Source organism: Coregonus lavaretus (genome assembly GCF_964263955.1).
Source record: "Coregonus lavaretus genome assembly, chromosome: 14".
NCBI lineage: Eukaryota > Metazoa > Chordata > Actinopteri > Salmoniformes > Salmonidae > Coregonus > Coregonus lavaretus.
The window spans coordinates 46,124,146-46,147,844 of NC_140001.1; the positions used below are offsets into that span (position 1 = coordinate 46,124,146).

Genomic DNA, 23,699 nt, shown 5'->3' on the forward strand with positions numbered 1-23,699 from the left:
AGGTAGTGGGTTCGATCCCCGGGACCACCCATACACAAAAAAAATGTATGCGCGCATGACTGTAAGTCGCTTTGGATAAAAGCGTCTGCTAAATGGCATATTATATTATTATTATTATATTATTATATTATATTATATTATTATATTATTATTATATAGGTACACTTCAACTGTGAGAGACGGAATTTAAAACAAAAATCCAGAAAATCACATTGTATGATTTTTAAGTAATTAATTTGCATTTTATTGCATGACATAAGTATTTGATACATCAGAAAAGCAGAACTTAATATTTGGTACAGAAACCTTTGTTTGCAATTACAGAGATCATAAGTTTCCTGTAGGTCTTGACCAGGTTTGCACACACTGCAGCAGGGATTTTGGCCCACTCCTCCATACAGACCTTCTCCAGATCCTTCAGGTTTCGGGGCTGTCGCTGGGCAATACGGACTTTCAGCTCCCTCCAAAGATTTTCTATTGGGTTAAGGTCTGGAGACTGGCTAGGCCACTCCAGGACCTTGAGATGCTTCTTACGGAGCCACTCCTTAGTTGCCCTGGTTGTGTGTTTCGGGTCGTTGTCATGCTGGAAGACCCAGCCACGACCCATCTTCAATGCTCTTACTGAGGGAAGGAGGTTGTTGGCCAAGATCTCGCGATACATGGCCCCATCCATCCTCCCCTCAATACGGTGCAGTCGTCCTGTCACTTTGCAGAAAAGCATCCCCAAAGAATGATGTTTCCACCTCCATGCTTCACGGTTGGGATGGTGTTCTTGGGGTTGTACTCATCCTTCTTCTTCCTCCAAACACGGCGAGTGGAGTTTAGACCAAAAAGCTCTATTTTTGTCTCATCAGACCACATGACCTTCTCCCATTCCTCATCTGGATCATCCAGATGGTCATTGGCAAACTTCAGACGGGCCTGGATATGCGCTGGCTTGAGCAGGGGGACCTTGCGTGCGCTGCAGGATTTTAATCCATGACGGCGTAGTGTGTTACTAATGGTTTTCTTTGAGACTGTGGTCCCAGCTCTCTTCAGGTCATTGACCAGGTCCTGCCGTGTAGTTCTGGGCTGATCCCTCACCTTCCTCATGATCATTGATGCCCCACGAGGTGAGATCTTGCATGGAGCCCCAGACCGAGGGTGATTGACCATCATCTTGAACTTCTTCCATTTTCTAATAATTGCGCCAACAGTTGTTGCCTTCTCACCAAGCTGCTTGCCTATTGTCCTGTAGCCCATCCCAGCCTTGTGCAGGTCTACAATTTTATCCCTGATGTCCTTACACAGCTCTCTGGTCTTGGCCATTGTGGAGAGGTTGGAGTCTGTTTGATTGAGTGTGTGGACAGGTGTCTTTTATACAGGTAACGAGTTCAAACAGGTGCAGTTAATACAGGTAATGAGTGGAGAACAGGAGGGCTTCTTAAAGAAAAACTAACAGGTCTGTGAGAGCCAGAATTCTTACTGGTTGGTAGGTGATCAAATAATTATGTCATGCAATAAAATGCAAATTAATTACTTAAAAATCATACAATGTGATTTTCTGGATTTTTGTTTTAAATTCCGTCTCTCACAGTTGAAGTGTACCTATGATAACAATTACATACCTCTACATGCTTTGTGAGTAGGAAAACCTGCAAAATCGGCAGTGTATCAAATACTTGTTCTCCCCACTGTATATCTCCATAAAAACGCAGTGGATTAACCCAAGCTAACCATTCATTATATGATGTGTGTGTGCATGTACGTGCATCTGCGTGTCGTGTGTGTGTGTGTGTGTGGGGGGGGGGGAGAGATACAGAGAAGCGCGCTAGACATTTATCAAGCTGAAGTGATGGATTGTCCAATAAGCAGAATCCCAGCAGCTCAACAAGGACAATAGAGCACAGCCATTAAGTACAGCATGATATATTCATAGAGTGAGTTCTCCACCCTGACAGCATAGAATACAAATTCTTTATTGAATACAAACTCAATGCAGGACACCATGGGGTTAGTTCCACCAGTAGCCTATAGACCTGTTTGTTTTACCATAGAGACAAGATAATCAAACTAATGCATTTATAGACTTCCGTAACTGGCTTTATTGCTGGATGAGATAACCCTGTTGCCATGCTCGCCAGAGTGATAGAATGCCATGACAATGGGCTACGTTGGTGAGCCTGGAGAAATTGTGGTATGGGTTAGCTAGTGTGCTTCCTGGGTTAATCAGAGACAGTTCCAAATCTCTCTGCTAATAACAGCTAATTTTCATATTTCCCCTCCCCACTCAAACCACTCCCAGACAGTCCTAGCAAAATTCCTTTGTGAAAAACATTATGTGGGGGGGGGGGGGGGGGGCTAAAAAGCATCCCCCATTTTTTTTTGACTGTTACAATAAGGTACTTAATTGTAACTGAGAAATGAATTGATATTGATATAGAAACTGCATTGGGCCTTTAACAAAATGGCCATTTCTTGTTTCTGGAGTACTCTTCGTCAGTCATCTTCACGCACCTTTGGTGGTACCACCTGGTGCACTTGTCACGCTGTATCGGTTTTTGAAAGAATATATGGGATAATATTTTAAATCATATTATGATCAGTGACACTTATAAATAATAATAATAATATAATATGCCATTTAGCAGACGCTTTTATCCAAAGCGACTTACAGTCATGTGTGCATACATTTTTACGTATGGGTGGTCCCGGAGATCGAACCCACTACCCTGGCGTTACAAGCGCCATGCTCTACCAATTGAGCTACAGAGGACCACTTATACAGTAACACGTAAGCTACACACTTCACACTAGTGAAACACACTTATTTACACAAACATTCTAAACAATTGAACTGTGTTTCAAATTTCAATTTCTTTGCATCACCGTTCTCAAGTAAAGAAATGCTTTAGAACTACACACAGCAGTACTCCACTGCTCCTCTTTTGTGTTTGGAGCACACTTCTTGGATATCTCATCAAGCACACCAACACATGCATTTCACTATCCTTAAGTACGGTATCTCTCTATAAGAGTCATTCATTATATTTGTTGCTTTCCTAACTGTATGTCATGACATCAACATAATATAAACACTTGTGTAGCCACTTACCCAATCAAACATATTTTTGCCCTCCTCCAGGTTCTCCATCCCACAGTGGGAGCAGAACGAGATTGCTGAATGTTTCCTTAATAGCCCCCCTTTATCTTAATTTGATTTATGTTTCATAGTGTAATTCATTATCAGGGACTGTCAGTCCTTTCATCTAGAGCTATGTTTAAGAGTTTGGTTACATTTCCCCATCCCCATCATTCACCATTAGACATTTGTCTCATGAAGGTTGTGAGACCGAAACTTTTGTATACTGTCACAAGTTACGCACCTCAGCAGCACCTCTTCTCTTTGTTGTTTGACCACTAAACCCCTCACACAACATCACACCAGAAAAAATTAGTGGCCACCTATTTGACTGCAAACGAATAGCAGATTGTGCCTTTAAGTGGTAGGTCATTAGTAATTCAATAGAGGTTAATAGTGACAATTATTTTTACTGTCTTTTCATAAATGTAATTTGCATTATCAATTTACTATCTCAAACATGTTATAAAAAATATACCTGTCTGCAATTACTTATTTTTTATTGACATTAGAATTTGTAAAAAATAAAATAAAATAAAAAGCTGTGGATTTTTGTCGATCTTCCCCCGATTCAGAATATATCATTTTCATAGTCATGCAGGCTTTGTGTAAGAGCTATGGAAGATTGAAAGCAAACAAAAATACAATATACAATGAAATGTCTATTTTTAAAAAACAGGTTGTGGATTTTTGTCCATCCTCCCCTGATTCAGAATATCTTCATAGTCATGGCACGTTTGGTTTAATAGCTATTGATTAGAGAACCGAATATCCACCGAATATCCAAAATAAAACCAATTTTACCTCGGTCATAAACCCTGACTTTGTGGCTGCGTTAACTAGTGACGACCGGCTAACTAGCTGCACTGCTGTTTGCTACAAGCGGGTACTGCACCCGGATGTATTTTCGAGATATCGTTTGGAGACCGCGTCTATCCTTCACTTCCCAATGAAATCTGATCTCTTTGGTTTTTCTGAAGATTTTCTCAGAGTAAAATAACATTAAGGTAGGTATTCAACTAACGTAAACTAGCTACAGTAGCCATCTGCCAAATCTGATCTGAGGCAGTGGACGTTCCACATTTTCACGGGCCTGTGTTCATGCTATCTAGCCTGCTAGGTAATAATGTTATATACTAGCTAGCTACATAACGAATGGCATGGCTTCTTTAATCTAAATGTTTTTATGGTTTGTATTTTTAAACTACTTTTAAGTTTGTCATTTGGATGGTGTGTGCACCCGGATTTGTGGATGTGTTTTAATAGTCTAGACGTAGCTACACGGCTAGCTAGCTACTTTCCTTCTCCCCCATCCCCAGCTAGCTAGAATATATCAGTTGGTGTATAGCTAGTATAGTATGTCCAAGCTAGCTAGCTAGCTAGCTAGCTAGCTATGTCACGAACAAAGACAACTTGCTTTATCCAATGTGGAATTTCTATTGCTTCAAGTATACAGTAACTTTAGCTAGTTATTAACGTTTCTTATTGAAATACAGTCACTGTTTTGTTGGAGATTGAAGTAATTGAAAACGTTTGTTTAAATAATTTGTTGGTTTACTAGCTATCTAACGTTAGCTGCCACAGTATTTTAATTTTGAATTCTGAATATTCATTTTGTCTCCATCCAGGACAGATGCTTTCATGGGACTACAGATGCCGATGCCTTTGATGGGATTGTATTGCATGAAGCATAATGAGGGTGTATTGAAAAACAGGACAGAACCTTAACAATTGGAGGTGCTGAATCTGCATACTTTTTGGGGGAAGAAGATCTGCATAAGATGGAGATGGGGGAAACATGCATTTTTAGAAAGAATATAGTAGATTATGTTTTTTAACCTCAGGCCAAATCTTATTTTTCTTGAATTGTGTATTGGGGATACAGATATCATATATCAAGATGAGTTCAGAAGGATACCAGTACAGAGCACTGTATGACTATAAAAAGGAGAGGGAGGAGGACATTGATTTGCATGTAGACGATATACTGGTGGTGAGCAAAGGTGCTCTGCTGGCCCTAGGCTGTCCTAATGGGGCTGAAGAAAAACCAGATGAGATTGGGTGGCTGCCAGGATTCAATGAGACAACTCATGAAAAAGGTGACTTCCCTGGGACTTACGTTGAATTTGTTGGAAGAAAAAGAATTTCACCACCAACACCAAAACCAAGGCCACCTAGACCTCTTCCTTCCACATCAGATCTAACCAGGACAGATTTGGAATCAGACGGTGAGTAGCTTGAGATGGACATCAGGTTACATTGCTGATGATATTTTTGTATCTTGTAATGCCTACCAATTGATTTTTAAGGACTGTCACCAATGTTTATGGCACTGTTGATTATAAATGTTATTGTGCATAGACATTTCAGGCTGTAGTTTTAGTGTTTCAGCTCTTCCTTGGCACGCTGTTTCATCAGTAAGAGTTGGTTACAACCAGCATTAAGCACTGAGCTGCAGATCACGCAAGCCAAGGAAGGAAGAGCAGCTGTGCTGAATACGGATCTGTGAAAACGCTGATGTGGTGGTTAGAGTGCATCATAAGCTTTTACAAAGGAAGCTTAAGAGGCAAAACAGGAAATGCTTGTGTGTAACTGTGATCTGATACTAATCATTTACTGTACGGCAGGCCTATACCTACAACAGTGCCGTGACTCCGCAAGGACAAATGAATATCTGTGCATGCTTGTTAGTAGTGCGATGCAACCATTGCAGTGTGTGATATTGAGGTAAATACTGTTCATTTTCATTGAATGCCTATAAGGTGAGCAAGGTGGGTGTTTGTTAGCAGGTAACAATCAACTGTCCGCTAGCAGTTTAGAATGTTTCAGTTACGTCATCTTTCTGTTGTGCAGGCTTCATGTTGCCAGATCTGCCAGAACAGTTTGCTCCTCCAGAGGCTGCATCACCCATCCTGGTCAAGCTTCTGGAGGCAATAGAACGCAAAGGTAAGAAGAGACCGTGGCCTGGTGCATGGGAGTAGTTAACGATGATGAATGTGTTGCTATTACATTGAACTGGTTAATCAAATCCGCCCTCTGATCCTATTTTCTGTCCTGCAGGTTTGGAATGTCCAACCCTTTATAGAACTTTCACAGCAGCTTGTGTGCTGGATATGAGACAGTTCACTGACAGTGGTGAGTGGTAGATTGTGCCTACTTCTCCCATTTTTAATAGCTTTTGAGGAATAGGATTTTTTCTTAACCAAGTGATTGTTGTCACTGTCATTTTTGTTGCATTCATCTCTACCATCTACTATGTTTATTGATGCATTTACAGATTTGGAGCCTTTGGACCTACAGTTGCTATGTGATGGCCTTTGGAGATACCTGCAGGATTTGCCTAATCCAGTTGTTCCCACCTCTCTCCAAAGTGAGATGATTCATGCAGCACAAGGTAAGACCTAATAGCTATGAAACTAATAGATGAATGCCTCAAACCAAACTTATCCTCAAGTAGTGGCCCACGGACCAAATCCGGCCCGCATGCCGATTTGATGTGGCCCACCATCCAAATAAAGTGAAAATATGTTGTGGTATGTTTTCCAGGGCAATGTTGTGCAGTACATTTTAATAGTGGTTGTCATATTGATTTAATATTTACCTTGTGTGACTGTTTCCTCTTTTCATGCTCACAGAGGTAAAGGATCCAGAGGACTGTGCCCAGTTGTTGCGCAGGATAGCCAGCTCACCTACCCATCCACCCCAATACTGCCTCACGCTCTACTGCCTCATCAAACACTTCTGCCGGATTTCTCAGAACACCAGCAAAAACCAACTCTGTGTCAGAGACTTGGCTGAAATCTTCAGCCCTGTGCTTTTCAGGCTTCAACCAGCAAGGTCAGTATACAATTACAATTGAAATACTTTATTTATCCCACAAGGGGCAATTATGCTGACAGGAGTGCTTTTATGTATGAGGACAACATGTCATAGACACAGTAACACTCACAGTAACTGTAGAATGTGAACATTTTATTTTTTGTGTTTGTTTAAATACACATACTCATTTTATTTTATTTAACCATTATTTTATCAGGGAGTCATACTGAGACCAAGGTCTCTTTTACAGATGAGCCTTGAATTACAGAAAATAACACATCAAAATATAAATACAAAATGCAAGCAGAAAAAATGAAAACCACGGTCATAAACAACAAAGTCATTCATCAGTAATAAGGTCCTCAATCATCTTTCTGAATTGCCCTAGAGGCACGAGAACATCACATTTTGAAGATTGTTCCACAAATAAGGGGCAATAAAAATAAAAGCTTATTTACCTAACTCTGTAGAGACAAAAGCAATTTCCAGAGTTAACCATCCCCGAGACAGTATGTGGTAACTTGTATGTCTGAAGTTTAGTAATGATGTTAGGCACAGTGGGACTTTTTGTAAAAGGGCTTTATAAATGAAACAAAGCAATGTATCAACCTATGTGACATCAGAGGGCCAACCAACTTTCTGGTAGAGAATGCAGTGATGAGTACTAAAATTGTCACCTGTAATAAAGCGCAGTGCGCTATGATAAACTGCATCTAACGGCTTTAATGAAGTGGCAGCTGCGCTCATATAGATGATGTCGCCATAGTCTAGGACCGAAAGGAACGTCGATTTAATAATCTGCGTTCTACAATTTAGCGAGAGGCAGGACCTATTTCTATAGAAGAAACCCATTTTTATTCTCAGCTTCTCAACTAACTCATCAATATGCTTTTTAAGACAGATTTTCATCTATCCAGATGCCCAGATATTTGTAAACAGGGACACAATCAATATGGACACCATCTAAAGTACATATGCTTAAATCATCAGACTTATTTTTATGCGCTCTAGAAAACAACATACACTTAGTTTTACCTGCTTTCAGTTCTAATTTCAGGTCAAAGTTTTTTCTGTAATACAAAGAAGGAAGACTGTAGTTCAGATAGCGCCTGGTCAACCGTGGGGGCAATGGCATACACATTAGTATCATCTGCATACAAGTGCAGGTTACAATTTCTTACAGACAAGTCGATATTGTTAATGTAAACAGTAAAAACTACAGGACCCAGAATCTGCAGGACATCTTTGGTAATATCCAGGAAACCGGATTTAACACAATCAGTAGATTCTATCTGTCAAGTAATTTTTAAACCAGTTACATGAAGCCTGGTCTAGACGAATGAGGAAAGCCTCTGAATTAGCAGTGAGTGATCAACAGTATCGAAATCCTTTGACAGGTAAATGAACTAGGGATGCAGCAGATAATAAATGTAACCATTTCCTGTCTCTCAGCTGTGAGGCCAGCCTGGATTCCCTTATCAAGATTCTAGAGATCTTGGTCAACAGTGAATTGAGTGAAACCCAGGCTGCTCCAGGTAATACAAGTCATATTTTTTTATGTTTCATATTTGGAATTGAATGTTATTTTCGTGTCTGCTGAACTAATTCCTGACTATAGATCTAGAACATAAGAGACACCTCTTGCATATGCCATAGCTGGTTACTTTTTCATTTAGTTATTACTAAATAGTATCAGTATACGTTCTAGTGCTGGATTAAACTATCAAATACACAAACTGTTTTCTGAGATGCTCATGCGTATTTAGTATAATATATGGCAAAAAAAAATTGAGTGAGAATTTAAGGAGACTGATCGTACCGTGTGTGTGTGAGAGAACGAGAGAGGGAGAGCAAATACTGTAACCATACAGTATTGTAGCTATTTGGTATAGATGTAGTCTACTAAGGCTCACTAATGTACACTGCTCAAAAAAATTAAGTGAACACTAAAATAACACATCCTAGATCTGAATGAATGAAATAATCTTATTAAGTACTTTTTTCTTTACATAGTTGAATGTGCTGACAACAAAATCACACAAAAATTATCAATGGAAATCAAATGTATCAACCCATGGAGGTCTGGATTTGGAGTCACCCTCAAAATTAAAGTGGAAAACCACACTACAGGCTGATCCAACTTTGATGTAATGTCCTTAAAACAAGTCAAAATGAGGCTCAGTAGTGTGTGTGGCCTCCACGTGCCTGTATGACCTCCCTACAACGCCTGGGCATGCTCCTGATGAGGTGGCGGATGGGATCTCCTCCCAGACCTGGACTAAAGCATCCGCCAACTCCTGGACAGTCTGTGGTGCAACGTGGCGTTGGTGGATGGAGCGAGACATGATGTCCCAGATGTGCTCAATTGGATTCAGGTCTGGGGATCGGGCGGGCCAGTCCATAGCATCAATGCCTTCCTCTTGCAGGAACTGCTGACACACTCCAGCCACATGAGGTCTAGCATTGTCTTGCATTAGGAGGAACCCAGGGCCAACCGCACCAGCATATGGTCTCACAAGGGGTCTGAGGATCTCATCTCAGTACCTAATGGCAGTCAGGGTACCTCTGGCGAGCACATGGAGGGCTGTGCGGCCCCCCCAAAGAAATGCCACCCCACACCATGACTGACCCACCGCCAAACCGGTCATGCTGGAGGATGTTGCAGGCAGCAGAACGTTCTCCACGGCGTCTCCAGACTCTGTCACGTCTGTCACATGTGCTCAGTGTGAACCTGCTTTCATCTGTGAAGAGCACAGGGCGCCAGTGGCGAATTTGCCAATCTTGGTGTTCTCTGGCAAATGCCAAACGTCCTGCACGGTGTTGGGCTGTAAGCACAACCCCCACCTGTGGACGTCGGGCCCTCATACCACCCTCATGGAGTCTGTTTCTGACCGTTTGAGCAGACACATGCACATTTGTGGCCTGCTGGAGGTCATTTTGCAGGGCTCTGGCAGTGCTCCTCCTTGCACAAAGGCGGAGGTAGCAGTCCTGCTGCTGGTTTGTTGCCCTCCTATGGCCTCCTCCACATCTCCTGATGTACTGGCCTGTCTCCTGGTAGCGCCTCCATGCTCTGGACACTATGCTGACAGACACAGCAAACCTTCTTGCCACAGCTCGCATTGATGTGCCATCCTGGATGAGCTGCACTACCTGAGCCACTTGTGTGGGTTGTAGACTCCGTCTCATGCTACCACTAGAGTGAAAGCACCGCCAGCATTCAAAAGTGACCAAAACATCAGCCAGGAAGCATAGGAACTGAGAAGTAGTCTGTGGTCACCACCTGCAAAACCAGTCCTTTATTGGGGGTGTCTTGCTAATTGCCTATAATTTCCACCTGTTGTCTATTCCATTTGTCAATCAGTGTTGCTTCCTAAGTGGACAGTTTGATTTCACAGAAGTGTGATTGACTTGGAGTTACATTGTGTTGTTTAAGTGTTCCCTTTATTTTTTTGAGCAGTGTATTTTAGTCTGGCACCCCAGGCTACAAGAGCATGGCTCACTGATGATAGTGACTGATTATCGTTTTATAGAAGCATCTTGGTACTGAGAAGGATTCAGTTACCGGAGTTCACTTTGTAAACGGGAGTGAGCCAACAACTGAAAGGTTGCTGGTATCATAATCTCTGATGCAATCTAGTGCCTTTGTGCCCTTGAGTTAGGCCCTTAACCTGCTCCAGTGGAGCTGCTCTGTAGCTGACCCTGTGCTACTTCCAGCCTCTCAGGTGTGCATTTAATGTCTGGGGGGTTGGGAATTTGGAAGAACAGACAGCAAAAGACACATTTATGTTTCGATGCACATTTTAAGTTGTTGGACTGGTATTCTCGAGGAGTATAACTAAACAGAGGTGGGGCCAAGGCACTATTATTCAAGTCACAAGGTCCGAGTCTCAAGTCGAGTCCCAAGTAGAACGGGTCAAGTCAATAAAAAATACAAATATATATATATATACATACATACATACATATACAGTGGGGAGAACAAGTATTTGATACACTGCCGATTTTGCAGGTTTTCCTACTTACAAAGCATGTAGAGGTCTGTTTTATCATAGGTACACTTCAACTGTGAGAGACGGAATCTAAAACAAAAATCCAGAAAATCACATTGTATGATTTTTAAGTAATTAATTTGCATTTTATTGCATGACATAAGTATTTGATCACCTACCAACCAGTATGAATTCCGGCTCTCACAGACCTGTTAGTTTTTCTTTAAGAAGCCCTCCTGTTCTCCACTCATTACCTGTATTAACTGCACCTGTTTGAACTCGGTACCTGTATAAAAGACACCTGTCCACACACTCAATCAAACAGACTCCAACCTCTCCACAATGGCCAAGACCAGAGAGCTGTGTAAGGACATCAGGGATACAATTGTAGACTGGGTTGGGCTACAGGACAATAGGCAAGCAGCTTGGTGGGAAGGCAACAACTGTTGGCGCAATTATTAGAAAATGGAAGAAGTTCAAGATGACGGTCAATCACCCTCGGTCTGGGGCTCCATGCAAGATCTCACCTCGTGGGGCATCAATGATCATGAGGAAGGTGAGGGATCATCCCAGAACTACACGGCAGGACCTGGTCAATGACCTGAAGAGAGCTGGGACCACAGTCTCAAAGAAAACCATTAGTAACACACTACGCCGTCATGGATTAAAATCCTGCAGCGCACGCAAGGTCCCCCTGCTCAAGCCAGCACATGTCCAGGCCCGTCTGAAGTTTGCCAATGACCATCTGGATGATCCAGAGGAGGAATGGGAGAAGGTCATGTGGTCTGATGAGACAAAAATAGAGCTTTTTGTTCTAAACTCCACTCGCCGTGTTTGGAGGAAGAAGAAGGATGAGTACAACCCCAAGAACACCATCCCAACCGTGAAGCATGGAGGTGGAAACATCATTCTTTGGGGATGCTTTTCTGCAAAGGGGACAGGACGACTGCACCGTATTGAGGGGAGGATGGATGGGGCCATGTATCGCAAGATCTTGGCCAACAACCTCCTTCCCTCAGTAAGAGCATTGAAGATGGGTCGTGGCTGGGTCTTCCAGCATGACAACGACCCGAAACACACAGCCAGGGCAACTAAGGAGTGGCTCCGTAAGAAGCATCTCAGGGTCCTGGAGTGGCCTAGCCAGTCTCCAGACCTGAACCCAATGGAAAATCTTTGGAGGGAGCTGAAAGTCCGTATTGCCCAGCGACAGCCCCGAAACCTGAAGGATCTGGAGAAGGTCTGTATGGAGGAGTGGGCGAAAATCCCTGCTGCAGTGTGTGCAAACCTGGTCAAGACCTACAGGAAACGTATGATCTCTGTAATTGCAAACAAAGGTTTCTGTACCAAATATTAAGTTCTGCTTTTCTGATGTATCAAATACTTATGTCATGCAATAAAATGCAAATTAATTACTTAAAAATCATACAATGTGATTTTCTGGATTTTTGTTTTAGATTCCGTCTCTCACAGTTGAAGTGTACCTATGATAAAAATTACAGACCTCTACATGCTTTGTAAGTAGGAAAACCTGCAAAATCGGCAGTGTATTAAATACTTGTTCTCCCCACTGTATATATATGCATGCATACAGTACCAGTCAAAAGTTTGGACACACCTACTCATTCAAGGGTTTTTCTTTATTTTTACTATTTTCTACATTGTAGAATAATAGTGAATACATCAAAACTATGAAATGAAAAACACATATGGAATCATGTAGTAACCAAAAAAGTGTTAAATCAAAATATATTTTGTATTTGAGATTCTTCAATGTAGCCACCCTTTGCCTTGATGACAGCTTTGCACACTCTTTGCATTCTCTCAACCAACTTCATGAGGTAGTCACCTGGAATGCATTTCAATTAACAGGTGTGCCTTCTTAAAAGTTAATTTGTGGAATTTCTTTCCTTCTTAATGCGTTTGAGCCAATCAGTTGTGTTGTGACAAGGTAGGGGTGGTATACAGAAGATAGCCCTATTTGGTAAAAGACCAAGTCCATATTATGGCAAGAACAGCTCAAAAAAGCAAAGAGAAACGACAGTCCATCATTACTTTGACATGAAGGTCAGTCAAGCCGTGCTCAATATATGTGGGAACTCCTTCAAGACTGTTGGAAAAGCATTCCAGGTGACTTCCTCATGAAGCTGGTTGAGAGAATGCCATGATCAGGCCTTTATGGTAGAGTGACCAGACGAAAGCCACTCCTCAGTGAAAGGCACATGACAGCCCGCTTGGAGTTTGCCAAAAGGCACCTAAGACTCAGACCATGAGAAACAAGATTATCTGGTCTGATGAAACCAAGATTGAATTATTTGGGCTGAATGCCAAGCGTCACATCTGGTGGAAACCTGGCACCATCCCTACGATGAAGCATGGTGGTGGCAGCATCATTCTGTTGGGATGTTTTTCAGCGGCAAGGACTGGGAGACCAGTCAGGATCGAGGGAAAGATGAACAGAGCAAATTACAGAGAGATCCTTGATGAAAACCTGCTCCAGAGCACTCAGGACCTCAGACTGGGGTGAAGGTTCAACAGGGCAACAACCCTAAGGACACAGGCAAGACAACGCAGGATTGGCTTCGGGACAAGTCTCAATGTCCATGAGTGGCCCAGCCAGAGCCCGGACTTGAACCCGATCGAACATCTCTGGAGAGACCTGAAAATAGCTGTGCAGAGACGCTCCCCATCCAACCTGACAGAGCCTGAGAGGATCTGCAGAGAAGAATGGGAGAACCTACCCAAGCACAGGTGTGCCAAGCCTGTAGCGTCATACCCAAGAAGACTCAAGGCTGTAATCGCTGCCAAAGGTGCTTCAACAAAGTACTGAGTCTGACGTAAATATGATATTTCAGTTTATTTTTTATAAATTAGCAACATTTGCAAACATTTCTAAAAGCCAGTTTTTGCTTCATCATTATAGGGTATTGTTTGTAGATTGATGAGGGGGGAAAAAACTATTTAATCAATTTTAGAATAATGCTGTAACGTAACAAAATGTGGAAAAAGTCAAGGGGTCTGAATACTTTCCGAATGCACTGTAAATGTGCCTATTTGGGGATCTGATAGTATTTCTGATTGGCTTAACGCACCACCACTAATGACCTGTGGAGCTTCTCAAAGTAATGTTTTCTTCACCTCAAACAGCAAGCAAACAGTCTGTTTTTACATCCATTGAGAATTACAAAAGTTCCTTGACGTATTTGAAAAATCTTTCCAACTCTCTCCCTTTCGATAACCACTCAGCGTGAAAGGGAAAAATATAATGCTTTGATCCAGTGGAAATGTCATAAAATAGGCTTCTTATCAGTGCTTGACTTGGACTGAAGTAGGTTCCGGTACTCATTTTGGGTGCTGGTACTGTTTACATTTACATTTTAGTCATTTAGCAGCCGCTCTTATCCAGAGCGACTTACAGTTAGTGAATACATTTTTTTTTTTATACTGGCCCCCCGTGGGAATTGAACCCACAACCCTGGCGTTGCAAACACCATGCTCTATCAACTGAGCTACATCCCTGCCGGCCATTCTCTCCCCTACCCTGGACGACGCTGGGCCAATTGTGCGCCACCCATGAGTCTCCCGGTCGCGGCCGGCTGCGACAGAGCCTGGATTCGAACCAGGATCTCTAGTGGCACAGTTAGCACTGCGATGCAGTGCCTTAGACCACTGCGCCACTACATTATATTTAGGTGCAGGAGCTCCAGAGTACTTTTGAGCTAATACTCTATAAGAGGAACAGGAGCTCAAGCAGTAGAAAATCTGGCCAGATAATTTCAAGTCATTAGTCTCAAGTCAGTCGAGTCCCGAGTTTTGAGGTTCCAAGTCAAGTCTGAAGTTATTTTATGATGAATTTGTGACAAAGCTACTTGTGTAACTCGGTTGTGTAGTTCGCAGGATGAAAAATGCTTGTCTTACAATATGTTAAGGGTGAACAGTGCATTGCTGTTTTTATAAACATTAGCTTTCAAATGATTTCCAAGACTTCGACACAAAAAAATGGGGCGAACAAAGATCTTCCTGATTTGTTAATACAGCTTTGCCACGCCTGCATGTAGGCTATAAGATCGAGATGAAGAATCAGGAGGAGGAATGTCTTGTATCTGATCTGGACTCTGGGACGGCGCTTTTCTTTTACATAGATATGGAGCCACCAGGTAACACTGCAGTTCTGGGGCACAATATTACACAGCGTCAAGGTTCGCTTCTCAGGAGCAACAGTGGCAATTAGTCCGAATTTATCAGCTGCTGTTGATATTTCTTGATTATTTGACTAACATGTTCAGCTATATTGATGCATCTATTTGTTTTTAGTGGTTTGCATGTTTTCTTTGGCATCCTCCTACATTATTTTGTATTGAGATGTTACCATTAGGCTATGTGACGTATTTTCATTGTGGGTATTTCTACATGGATGTGCATTGTCATGATTAGGCTGTTACATTGAAAGCGCGGCAGAGCAGATGAACTGCAGCAAATCACTGCTATTACACAGGAATGATTATGGTGTACAGAGGTGTACTCCTTTCTGGATTTAATATATCTTTGCATTTATGTCTATTTTTTATTTTTTTTATTTTTTTATTTAGTCTGTCATCATAATATTTTTATATTGTTTTGTTAAAACATGGCCAAATAACACATTTCCACTATTTTTCATCTTTTTTTTCCCTGGTCATTATGTTAATAGGTCAAGGTGTAGCTACTTAGCACAAATAAACCAAACAATAGCCTACATGTAGGTATTTGTTTTGCGCCATTGCACTGCTATTGTCATGACACATGTTGCAATTTTTTATGAGGAATATAAGCCAGTTTCTGGTAGCTGATGACTATCCTCCTCACTCACCTAATCAAGTCAACTTACATTTCACAAGTTCACAAGGTAAGTTATGCACCGTGAGACTGCAAATTGACAGCTTCATTCTCTCTTCTTGCCACAGCTTTGCCCCCCAAACCACCAAAGCCCACTACCCCAGTTCCAAACAATGGGTTCAACAACAACATGGCCTTGCAAGACGGGGAGTGGTACTGGGGAGACATCTCAAGGCAAGCCATTATGATCTTAATGATAATTAATTAATGGTTTTAGTGTCTTGTGATGAAAATCTGTTGGTTTCCAGTTTGACAATGAGTCCTATTGGATTTGTGAAGAAACTGTAGCATAACCCTACGTTTTCTTGTAGGGAGGAGGTGAATGAGAAGCTGAGAGACACTGCTGATGGTACGTTTCTGGTCCGAGATGCATCCACCAAAATGCACGGAGACTACACTCTGACTCTGAGGTACGTTGTGAATCGCATGGCTGCTAAATGAATATTGAACTCTTAATATCCTGTTATGTCTAATGCAGGGTTTCCGTTAGCTGGTAATAGCCGGCTTTTGGCTGATTTTTAAATAAAATAATTGAAAGGCCGATTTAAATAAAATTGCCGCCATCCAATTGTCCCATTGCAAAATAATGCTTTTTAGCCTATTCATTGATGGAAATACATTTGACCGGTCAGGTTAGTTTGCATAATTTAGTGGAATTAAATTGGCAGCATATACAGATACGGAGTCTAGTTTGAGCAGAAAATGTGTCTGCACGAGAGCTGCTGCTACAGCTCAAACACCTTGTTCCTTCCTGCTGGAGTGAAACGTGATTTTTATAAGCCCAGTCAATGCACATCCATTTTAAATGCAGTCGCATGTTAAAAATGGTTTTGATGGCCACGATTAAAAATAGCTATTTTTATTTCTCAACTGGACATTGAAGCGCGCTTCCCATTTGCCATTCAAGTGCACAGGCAAGGGTATGCAGGCTTCAGCGTGTCACACCACTTTGCAATGAGCTGGAGGCATTTTAAAAACATTAACTTCATTGTTTGAAACCTGATTGTTTATACTTCATATTATTCCCTTGCTTCGAAGTAGCGTAGCCAAAATCCCACCATAGAAACGTGGAGGCAATTATTTTATAAAGACTTCCAAATGCCATTGAAACCAGTAGCCTATTTCTCTCATGTTCAAATGGTTTTCAAGTAAACATTATTTAATTGTCCATTAGCCAAAGGCACAATCCTAGTCATATTAGAAGCCTAGTTGTTGCGTCATTAGATCTTCCCTCTTTCTAAATTTCTAATGGATATTTTAATCTCTGCCGCTCTTATGTGCGGTGTGCTTTTGACAATGGTGTTTTCCCGCTAATTGCATTATGGAACAAGCATTCGTGAGCTTATAATGTGAAGAAATAATAGCATCAGCTTGATTTTAGCTTTTTAACGTTTTTTTTATGTAGCTAAACTGGTTGTATACGTTTGGGATCCCACAACTCTCTGAGTCTGTTTTGGAATAGGCTAATTCTTTCTCACACAGAACTGCAAACGGACCAATAGAATAGGTCAACTTTTCTACAATGGGGAATAGTAAATTGACATACACTAGTGGTTTTGCTGTTTATAACTCGTCTTGTTGTAAATGTGGACAGTTATTCTAACGTCTTCAAAGTGTGCATCAGAATTAGTTAAGAAGGACATTGCATCCTGGAGTTGTATGTTTTGTTAAAATGAATGGCCATAATCTAAATGTGATTTCTGTCATTCTGAGCACAGTTGGTGGATACCCTAATCAGGTTACGTACCCAATGCATATGGGTCCGGTATATTTCTCAAATGTCCGGCGCCACATTTTCCTAACGGAAACCCTTGCCTAAAGACACAAAAGGCCATTTTCATTCAAAGTTCCCTTTTTGATCTCACTCATAGGAAAGGAGGAAATAACAAACTGATCAAAATATTCCATCGGGATGGGAAATACGGCTTCTCAGACCCACTGACGTTCAACTCGGTGGTTGAGCTCATCAATCACTACAGACATGAGTCCTTAGCCCAATACAACCCAAAGCTGGACGTGAGACTGCTGTACCCAGTGTCAAGGCTCCAGCAGGTAAGGGTGCCGCCACAATTCAAACACAAATGGAAGCTACACATATTCAAAGCTAAGAGATCCCTTCGTCAGATTATTCTATGAGCACAGTCAGTGCTTCATTTTGATATCAGTTTTCCACAAAGTTGGCATTTGAGTGTCGCAGAGAACTTTTCCGCTTGGTTGATTTGCCAGATGACCGAGTGAGATTTGTTCCTCTAACTGCTTTGTTGTCTCCTGCAGGACCAGGTTGTTAAAGAGGACAACATTGAAGCTGTCGGTAAAAGGCTGCAGGAGTACCACCTGCAGTTCCAGGAGAAGAACCGAGAGTACGATCGTCTGTACGAGGAGTATACAAGAACATCACAGGTGAATTGCTAGACGTTTGTCATTGAATTATCATTGAATTGTGATTGAATCATTTCTGATCGTATTGTATCTAACCTCTGGTTCTTTTGTTTTCTTCAGGAAATTCAAATGAAGAGAACGGCCATTGAGGCATTCAATGAAACCATTAAGATCTTTGAGGAGCAGTGCCAGACCCAAGAGCGCTATAGCAAGGAGTACATTGAAAAGTTCAGGAGAGAGGGCAACGATAAAGAAATCCAGAGGTAATAATGGAAATTATAAATCTTATGTTTCTTTTCAACCAAAGATGTAGCTAACAATAATCACAGTTCAGTGCTATGATTTAGTGGTTAATATCTGTGAACTAAATAATAAAAAAGTATGTTGTCAGCAATACTCCAATTAGGGGTCATGTTATAATGGTAATAGTATAGTAGAAGTTTGTCTACCCACAGAATCACTGGGGTTTTGTTGATGCCACAACTACTCGGATTGCCTCACTGTTGGAGCAGCCAAATGTGCCATTCTTATAGAAGTACAACAGCTCTCTCATATATTGACAGTAGATTATATATTTTTGACAAGAATTGTGTTCCTCCTAGAATCATGGGAAACTACGACAAACTGAAATCGAGAATAAGTGAGATTGTGGACAGCAAACGGCACCTGGAGGACGACCTGAAAAAGCAAGCAGCGGATTACAGGGAGACCGATAAAAAGATGAACAGCATCAAACCTGACCTGATTCAGCTCCGCAAGACCAGAGACCAATACCTAATGTAAGTATAGCCCTAGTCTTCTCTCTCTGCAGTCTCTAACCAAATATATTGTCTATTATGTCCCATTACTAAATGATTGAAATTAAACCCTTTAAACCCTTCTATTTTTTTCATGGTAGGTGGCTTACACAAAAGGGAGTGAGGCAGAAGAAGCTGAATGAATGGCTGGGTATCAAGAATGAAAACCCAGAGGAGTAAGTATCCATTTCCCACGCTTTTACTGTGCATTGTTTTTTTAAAGATCCACTTCAAAGTTTTGACTCCTTTTGCATGTTTCTTTTTAAAGGAGTAATTCAAACAGAAGTTAGTGTTGTATAAAACTCGTGATTATTGTATTGCAGTGAGTACTCAATGGTTGAAGATGATGAGGACCTCCCACATCATGATGAACGTTCATGGAGGCTAGGCAACATCAACCGGCTGCAGGCAGAAGCTCTGCTCCGGGGGAAGAGGAACGGAACATTCCTTGTCCGGGACAGTAGCAAAGCTGGCTGCTACGCCTGCAGTGTTGTGTATGTATCTAATAATACAAGTTTGGGGAGTGTTTATATGTGTCCTGTTACACACAAGTGTGTAATGGATTTTTTTTTTTTTTTTTTTTGCATATCCCAACTCCCCCCTGAGACACCCAAAAGGAGTGGGGCCACGGCCAGAGTCGCTATTGTATAGTGCCGCTGTTGCAATTAGGGTTAAGTGCCTTGCTCAAGGGCACAGCGACAGATTTTTAGGCTACCAAATCAACCTGAAATAATTGCCACATGAAGACACAAGATTTTGAGTTTAGTGTCATTATAATTTAAGACCTAAACACTCATTTTTCATAGCATTAATCAATCTTATTTCATGAGTTCCGATAATTCAGTCTTAACGTGTTGACAGATTTTGTGATATTGTGCATATGCAGCATTTGGATTGATTGTATTTTGGCAACTTGATTAGCATATTGATTAGAATTGTCACACTAGATCATATTCATAATAAACAAATCTCATGCTACATATTGAGAGAGACTGAAGGAAGAAGGAAAATGTGACCTTGGTGTGTTTTCTAAATGATCAAGTTGACATCATGTAACAAAACCAGGCCATTCTTTATTTTTGGGAACCATGTAAACAAGTCCATACATGGAATTTGGATGTATTCTGAACTTGATGTATTTCTAATTTAGAATGTTTTTTTCTTTGCAGTGTGGAGGGTGAGGTGAAGCATTGTGTTATCAACAAGAGTCACACGGGCTATGGATTCGCAGAACCATACAACCTTTATGGCTCCCTAAAAGAACTCGTCCTGCACTACCACCACACGTCACTCGTACAGCACAATGATTCTTTAAATGTCACGCTCGCCTACCCAGTTTACACACAGCAGAGGCGGTGATGACCTCATGGTGATGACCTCATGGTGAGTACCTGGACTTCATGATGGACAATCAGGACGACTTCTTTGGAAATGCAGATGTGTGGGATGGTATCAATTAAAAAACGGAAACATTGGTACAGGTGTTTGACTTTTTGGAAAATACAAAAAAATCAGGAGATGGAGGATGGACTCATGGCTATCCAAAGGATGCTTTTTCCTTTGGATAGCCGTGATTCTGTATGTGTGGGTGTGTGTATGTGTGAGCATGGTATGTGCAGTCTTAAACCTACTAATTGAAAAAAAGGTGAGACTTGAAGCAGCATGTGACATTTAAGGCCGGTTTCCCAGACACAGATTAAGCCTGGTTCTGGATTAAAATGCATGGTCAATGGACAATCTCCATTGAAATTGCTTTTTAGTGCCGGACTAGGCTTAATCTGTGTTTGGGAAACCGCCTCTTCAGTGTTTGCATTTAACTGAAATGTTTGGCTTTCAATACCAAAATATTCATTCAACATCCTGACACTGTCAAGTGTGAGTTTTAGATGTGCTATGCAATGCTGTCAGCGTCCACTAAATGAATATGTACCCTAAATATATTTGTATTTTTTTTGGTCATTGTTAATGTAGGCTACCTATTAGCTAGACATGGAGCAGGCCATTTTTCATCCTCTACTTCAGGACTGCCCAACCCTGTTCCTGGAGAGCTACCATCCTGTAGGTTTTTGCTCCAACCCTAATCTAGCACACCTGATTCTAATAATTAGCAGGTTGATAAGATGAATCAGGGTAGTAACACCTGGGGTTGGAGCACAAACCTACAGGAGGGTAGCTCTCCAGGAACAGGGTTGGGCAACCCTGCTCTACTTCTACACACATTATAAGATGTGTTTGGTTTACACTTTGTCTGTATAATGATGTTAAAAGCATTCACATTAGAGTAATTTTAAATGTATTAAAATATATATATATATACACATACACACACACACACACACACACACAGAGTACCAGTCAAAAGTTTGGACACACCTACTCATTCAAGGGTTTTTCTTTATTTTTACTATTTTCTACATTGTGTTAAACAAATCAAAAAGTGTTAAACAAATCAAAATATATTTGAGATTCTTCAAAGTAGCCATGAGTTGGACCGCAGAGTGAAGGAAAAGCAACCAACAAGTGCTCAGCATATGTGGGAACTCCTCCTGAGTGGCGCAGTGGTCTAAGGCACTGCATCGCAGTGCTAACTGTGCCACTAGAGATCCTGGTTCAAATCCAGGCTCTGTCGCAGCTGGCCGCGACCGGGAGACTCATGGGCGGCGCACAATTGGCCCAGCGTCGTCCAGGGTAGGGGAGGGAATGGCCGGCAGGGATGTAGCTCAGTTGATAGAGCATGGCGTTTGCAACGCCAGGGTTGTGGGTTCGATTCCCACAGGGGGCCAGTATAAAAAAATAAAATAAAAAATGTATTCACTAACTGTAAGTCGCTCTGGATAAGAGCGTCTGCTAAATGACTAAAATGTAAAATGTAACTCCTTCAAGACTTTTGGAAAAGCATTCCAGGTGAAGCTGGTTGAGAGAATGCCAAGAGTATGCACAACTGTCATCAAGGGTGGCTACTTTGAAGAATCAAAAATGTAGTTTCCAAACTTTTGGCTGGTGCTGTGTGTGTATGTATGTATATATATATGGTTTTATTTATTTCCTTTTGACCCAGGAACCTTGTGCACAGAATATTGTTTCTCTAATTATTTTATGTTGTGTTATTGTGTTACTAATGTTCCCTATTGTGAATTCATACAAACCACCCTATTTCTCCATAGAAAGGCCAATGAAATATTCGGTGTCTCTGAGAGAGAGAGAGAGAGTAAATGTCATTCCTAGATTCTGTATTTTCTGTATCAGAAAATCTTTACTTAGAATTCTTTAGTTGCAACTGTTCGTAAATCTTTTTTCTTCTTGTGTAATTCATGCCATGCCAGTGACTTGATAATGTGACATACGGAAAATAAAGCACCAAATTCATGAAATATAATTGAAATGAGTTATCAGTTTTTACTTACAATTGTCCCAAAGTGGAGGACACGAGGGCTTCTAACGATCTCTGATTACAAAAATAAAGCCAGTCACGTCGCGGACACACGCCCCCCTACCGGATGAGCCAAACACCTTTTTCTCACACTTCGAGCATAACTAGTCTGAGCAACCAAGGAGAGCCCCTGAGGACGAGGGCTACATGCTACCAGTCTCCATGGAGGACGTATGCACAGTGCATTCGGAAAGTATTCAGACCCCTTAACCTTTTCCACATTTTGTTACGTTGCATTCTTCTAAAATGGATTCAATTGTTTTCCCCCCTCATCAATCTACACACAATACCCCATAATGACAAAGCAAAAACAGGTTTTTAGAAAATGTTGCTAATTTATAATAAAAAATTAAAACGGAAATATTACATTTACATAAGTATTCAGACCCTTTACTCAGTACTTTGTTGAAGCACCTTTGGCAGTGATTACAGCCTAGAGGCTTCTTGGGTATGACGCTACAAGCTTGCCACACCTGTATTTGGGGAGTTTCTGCCATTCTTCTCTGCAGATCCTCTCAAGCTCTGTCAGGTTGGATGGGGAGCGTCGCTGCACAGCTATTTTCAGGTCTCTTCAGAGATGTTTGATCGGGTTCAAGTCCTGGCTCTGGCTGGGCCACTCAAGGACATTCATAGACTTGTCCCAAAGCCACTCCTGCATTGTCTTGGCTGTGTGCTTAGGGTCGTTGTCCTGTTGGAAGGTGAACCTTCGCCCCAGTCTGAGGTCCTGAGCACTCTGGAGCAGGTTTTCATCAAGGATCTCTCTGTAATTTGCTCCGTTCATCTTTCCCTCGATTCTGACTAGTCTACCAGTCCCTGCCGCTGAAAAACATCCCCACAGCATGAAGGTTTCCTCCAGACGTGACGCTTGGTATTCAGGCCAAAGAGTTCAATCTTGGTGTAATCAGACCAGAGAATCTTGTTTCTCATGGTCTGAGAGTCTTTAGGTGCCTTTTGGAAAACTTGAAGCGGGCTGTCATGTCCCTTTTACTGAGGAGTGGCTTCCGTCTGGCCACTCTACCATAAAGGCCTGATTGGTGGAGTGCTGCAGAGATGGTTGTTCTTCTGGAAGGTTCTCCCATCTCCACAGAGGAACTCTGGAGCTCTGTCAAGAGTGACCATCGGGTTCTTGGTCACCTCCCTGACCAAGGCCCTTCTCCCCCGATTGCTCAGTTTGGCCAGGTGGCCAGCTCTAGGAAGAGTCTTGGTGGTTCCAAACTTCTTCCATTTAAGAAAGATGGAGGCCACTGTGTTCTTGGGGACCTTCAATGCTGCAGACATTTTTTGGTACCCTT

General features: G+C 41.7%; 1 protein-coding gene across 1 annotated transcript; it reads left to right on the forward strand.

Moving 5' to 3' along the window:
- The first annotated feature begins 3,984 nt into the window (after positions 1-3,984).
- On the forward strand, positions 3,985-20,474 carry LOC311141308 (phosphatidylinositol 3-kinase regulatory subunit alpha-like). Its single transcript, XM_084176602.1, has 16 exons — positions 3,985-4,128; positions 4,750-5,349; positions 5,975-6,067; positions 6,182-6,256; positions 6,399-6,515; positions 6,757-6,958; positions 8,393-8,475; positions 15,870-15,975; positions 16,113-16,211; positions 17,673-17,853; positions 18,076-18,201; positions 18,301-18,443; positions 18,783-18,959; positions 19,079-19,153; positions 19,301-19,471; positions 20,147-20,474. The coding sequence occupies exons 2-16, from the start codon at positions 5,022-5,024 to the stop codon at positions 20,334-20,336; spliced, it is 2,166 nt and encodes a 721-aa protein (XP_084032728.1). The 5' UTR covers positions 3,985-4,128; positions 4,750-5,021; the 3' UTR covers positions 20,337-20,474.
- The last annotated feature ends 3,225 nt before the right edge of the window (positions 20,475-23,699 follow it).

What these genes read in the sequence shown, in the direction of transcription:
- LOC311141308 (XM_084176602.1), top strand. Translation starts at nt 5,022, where the DNA reads ATGAGTTCAGAAGGATACCAGTACAGAGCACTGTATGACTATAAAAAG. An exon ending in AGTATACAAGAACATCACAG is followed by an intron (nt 18,202 to 18,300) that starts GTGAATTGCTAG and finishes TGTTTTCTTCAG; the next exon opens with GAAATTCAAATGAAGAGAAC. An exon ending in ACCAGAGACCAATACCTAAT is followed by an intron (nt 18,960 to 19,078) that starts GTAAGTATAGCC and finishes TTTTCATGGTAG; the next exon opens with GTGGCTTACACAAAAGGGAG.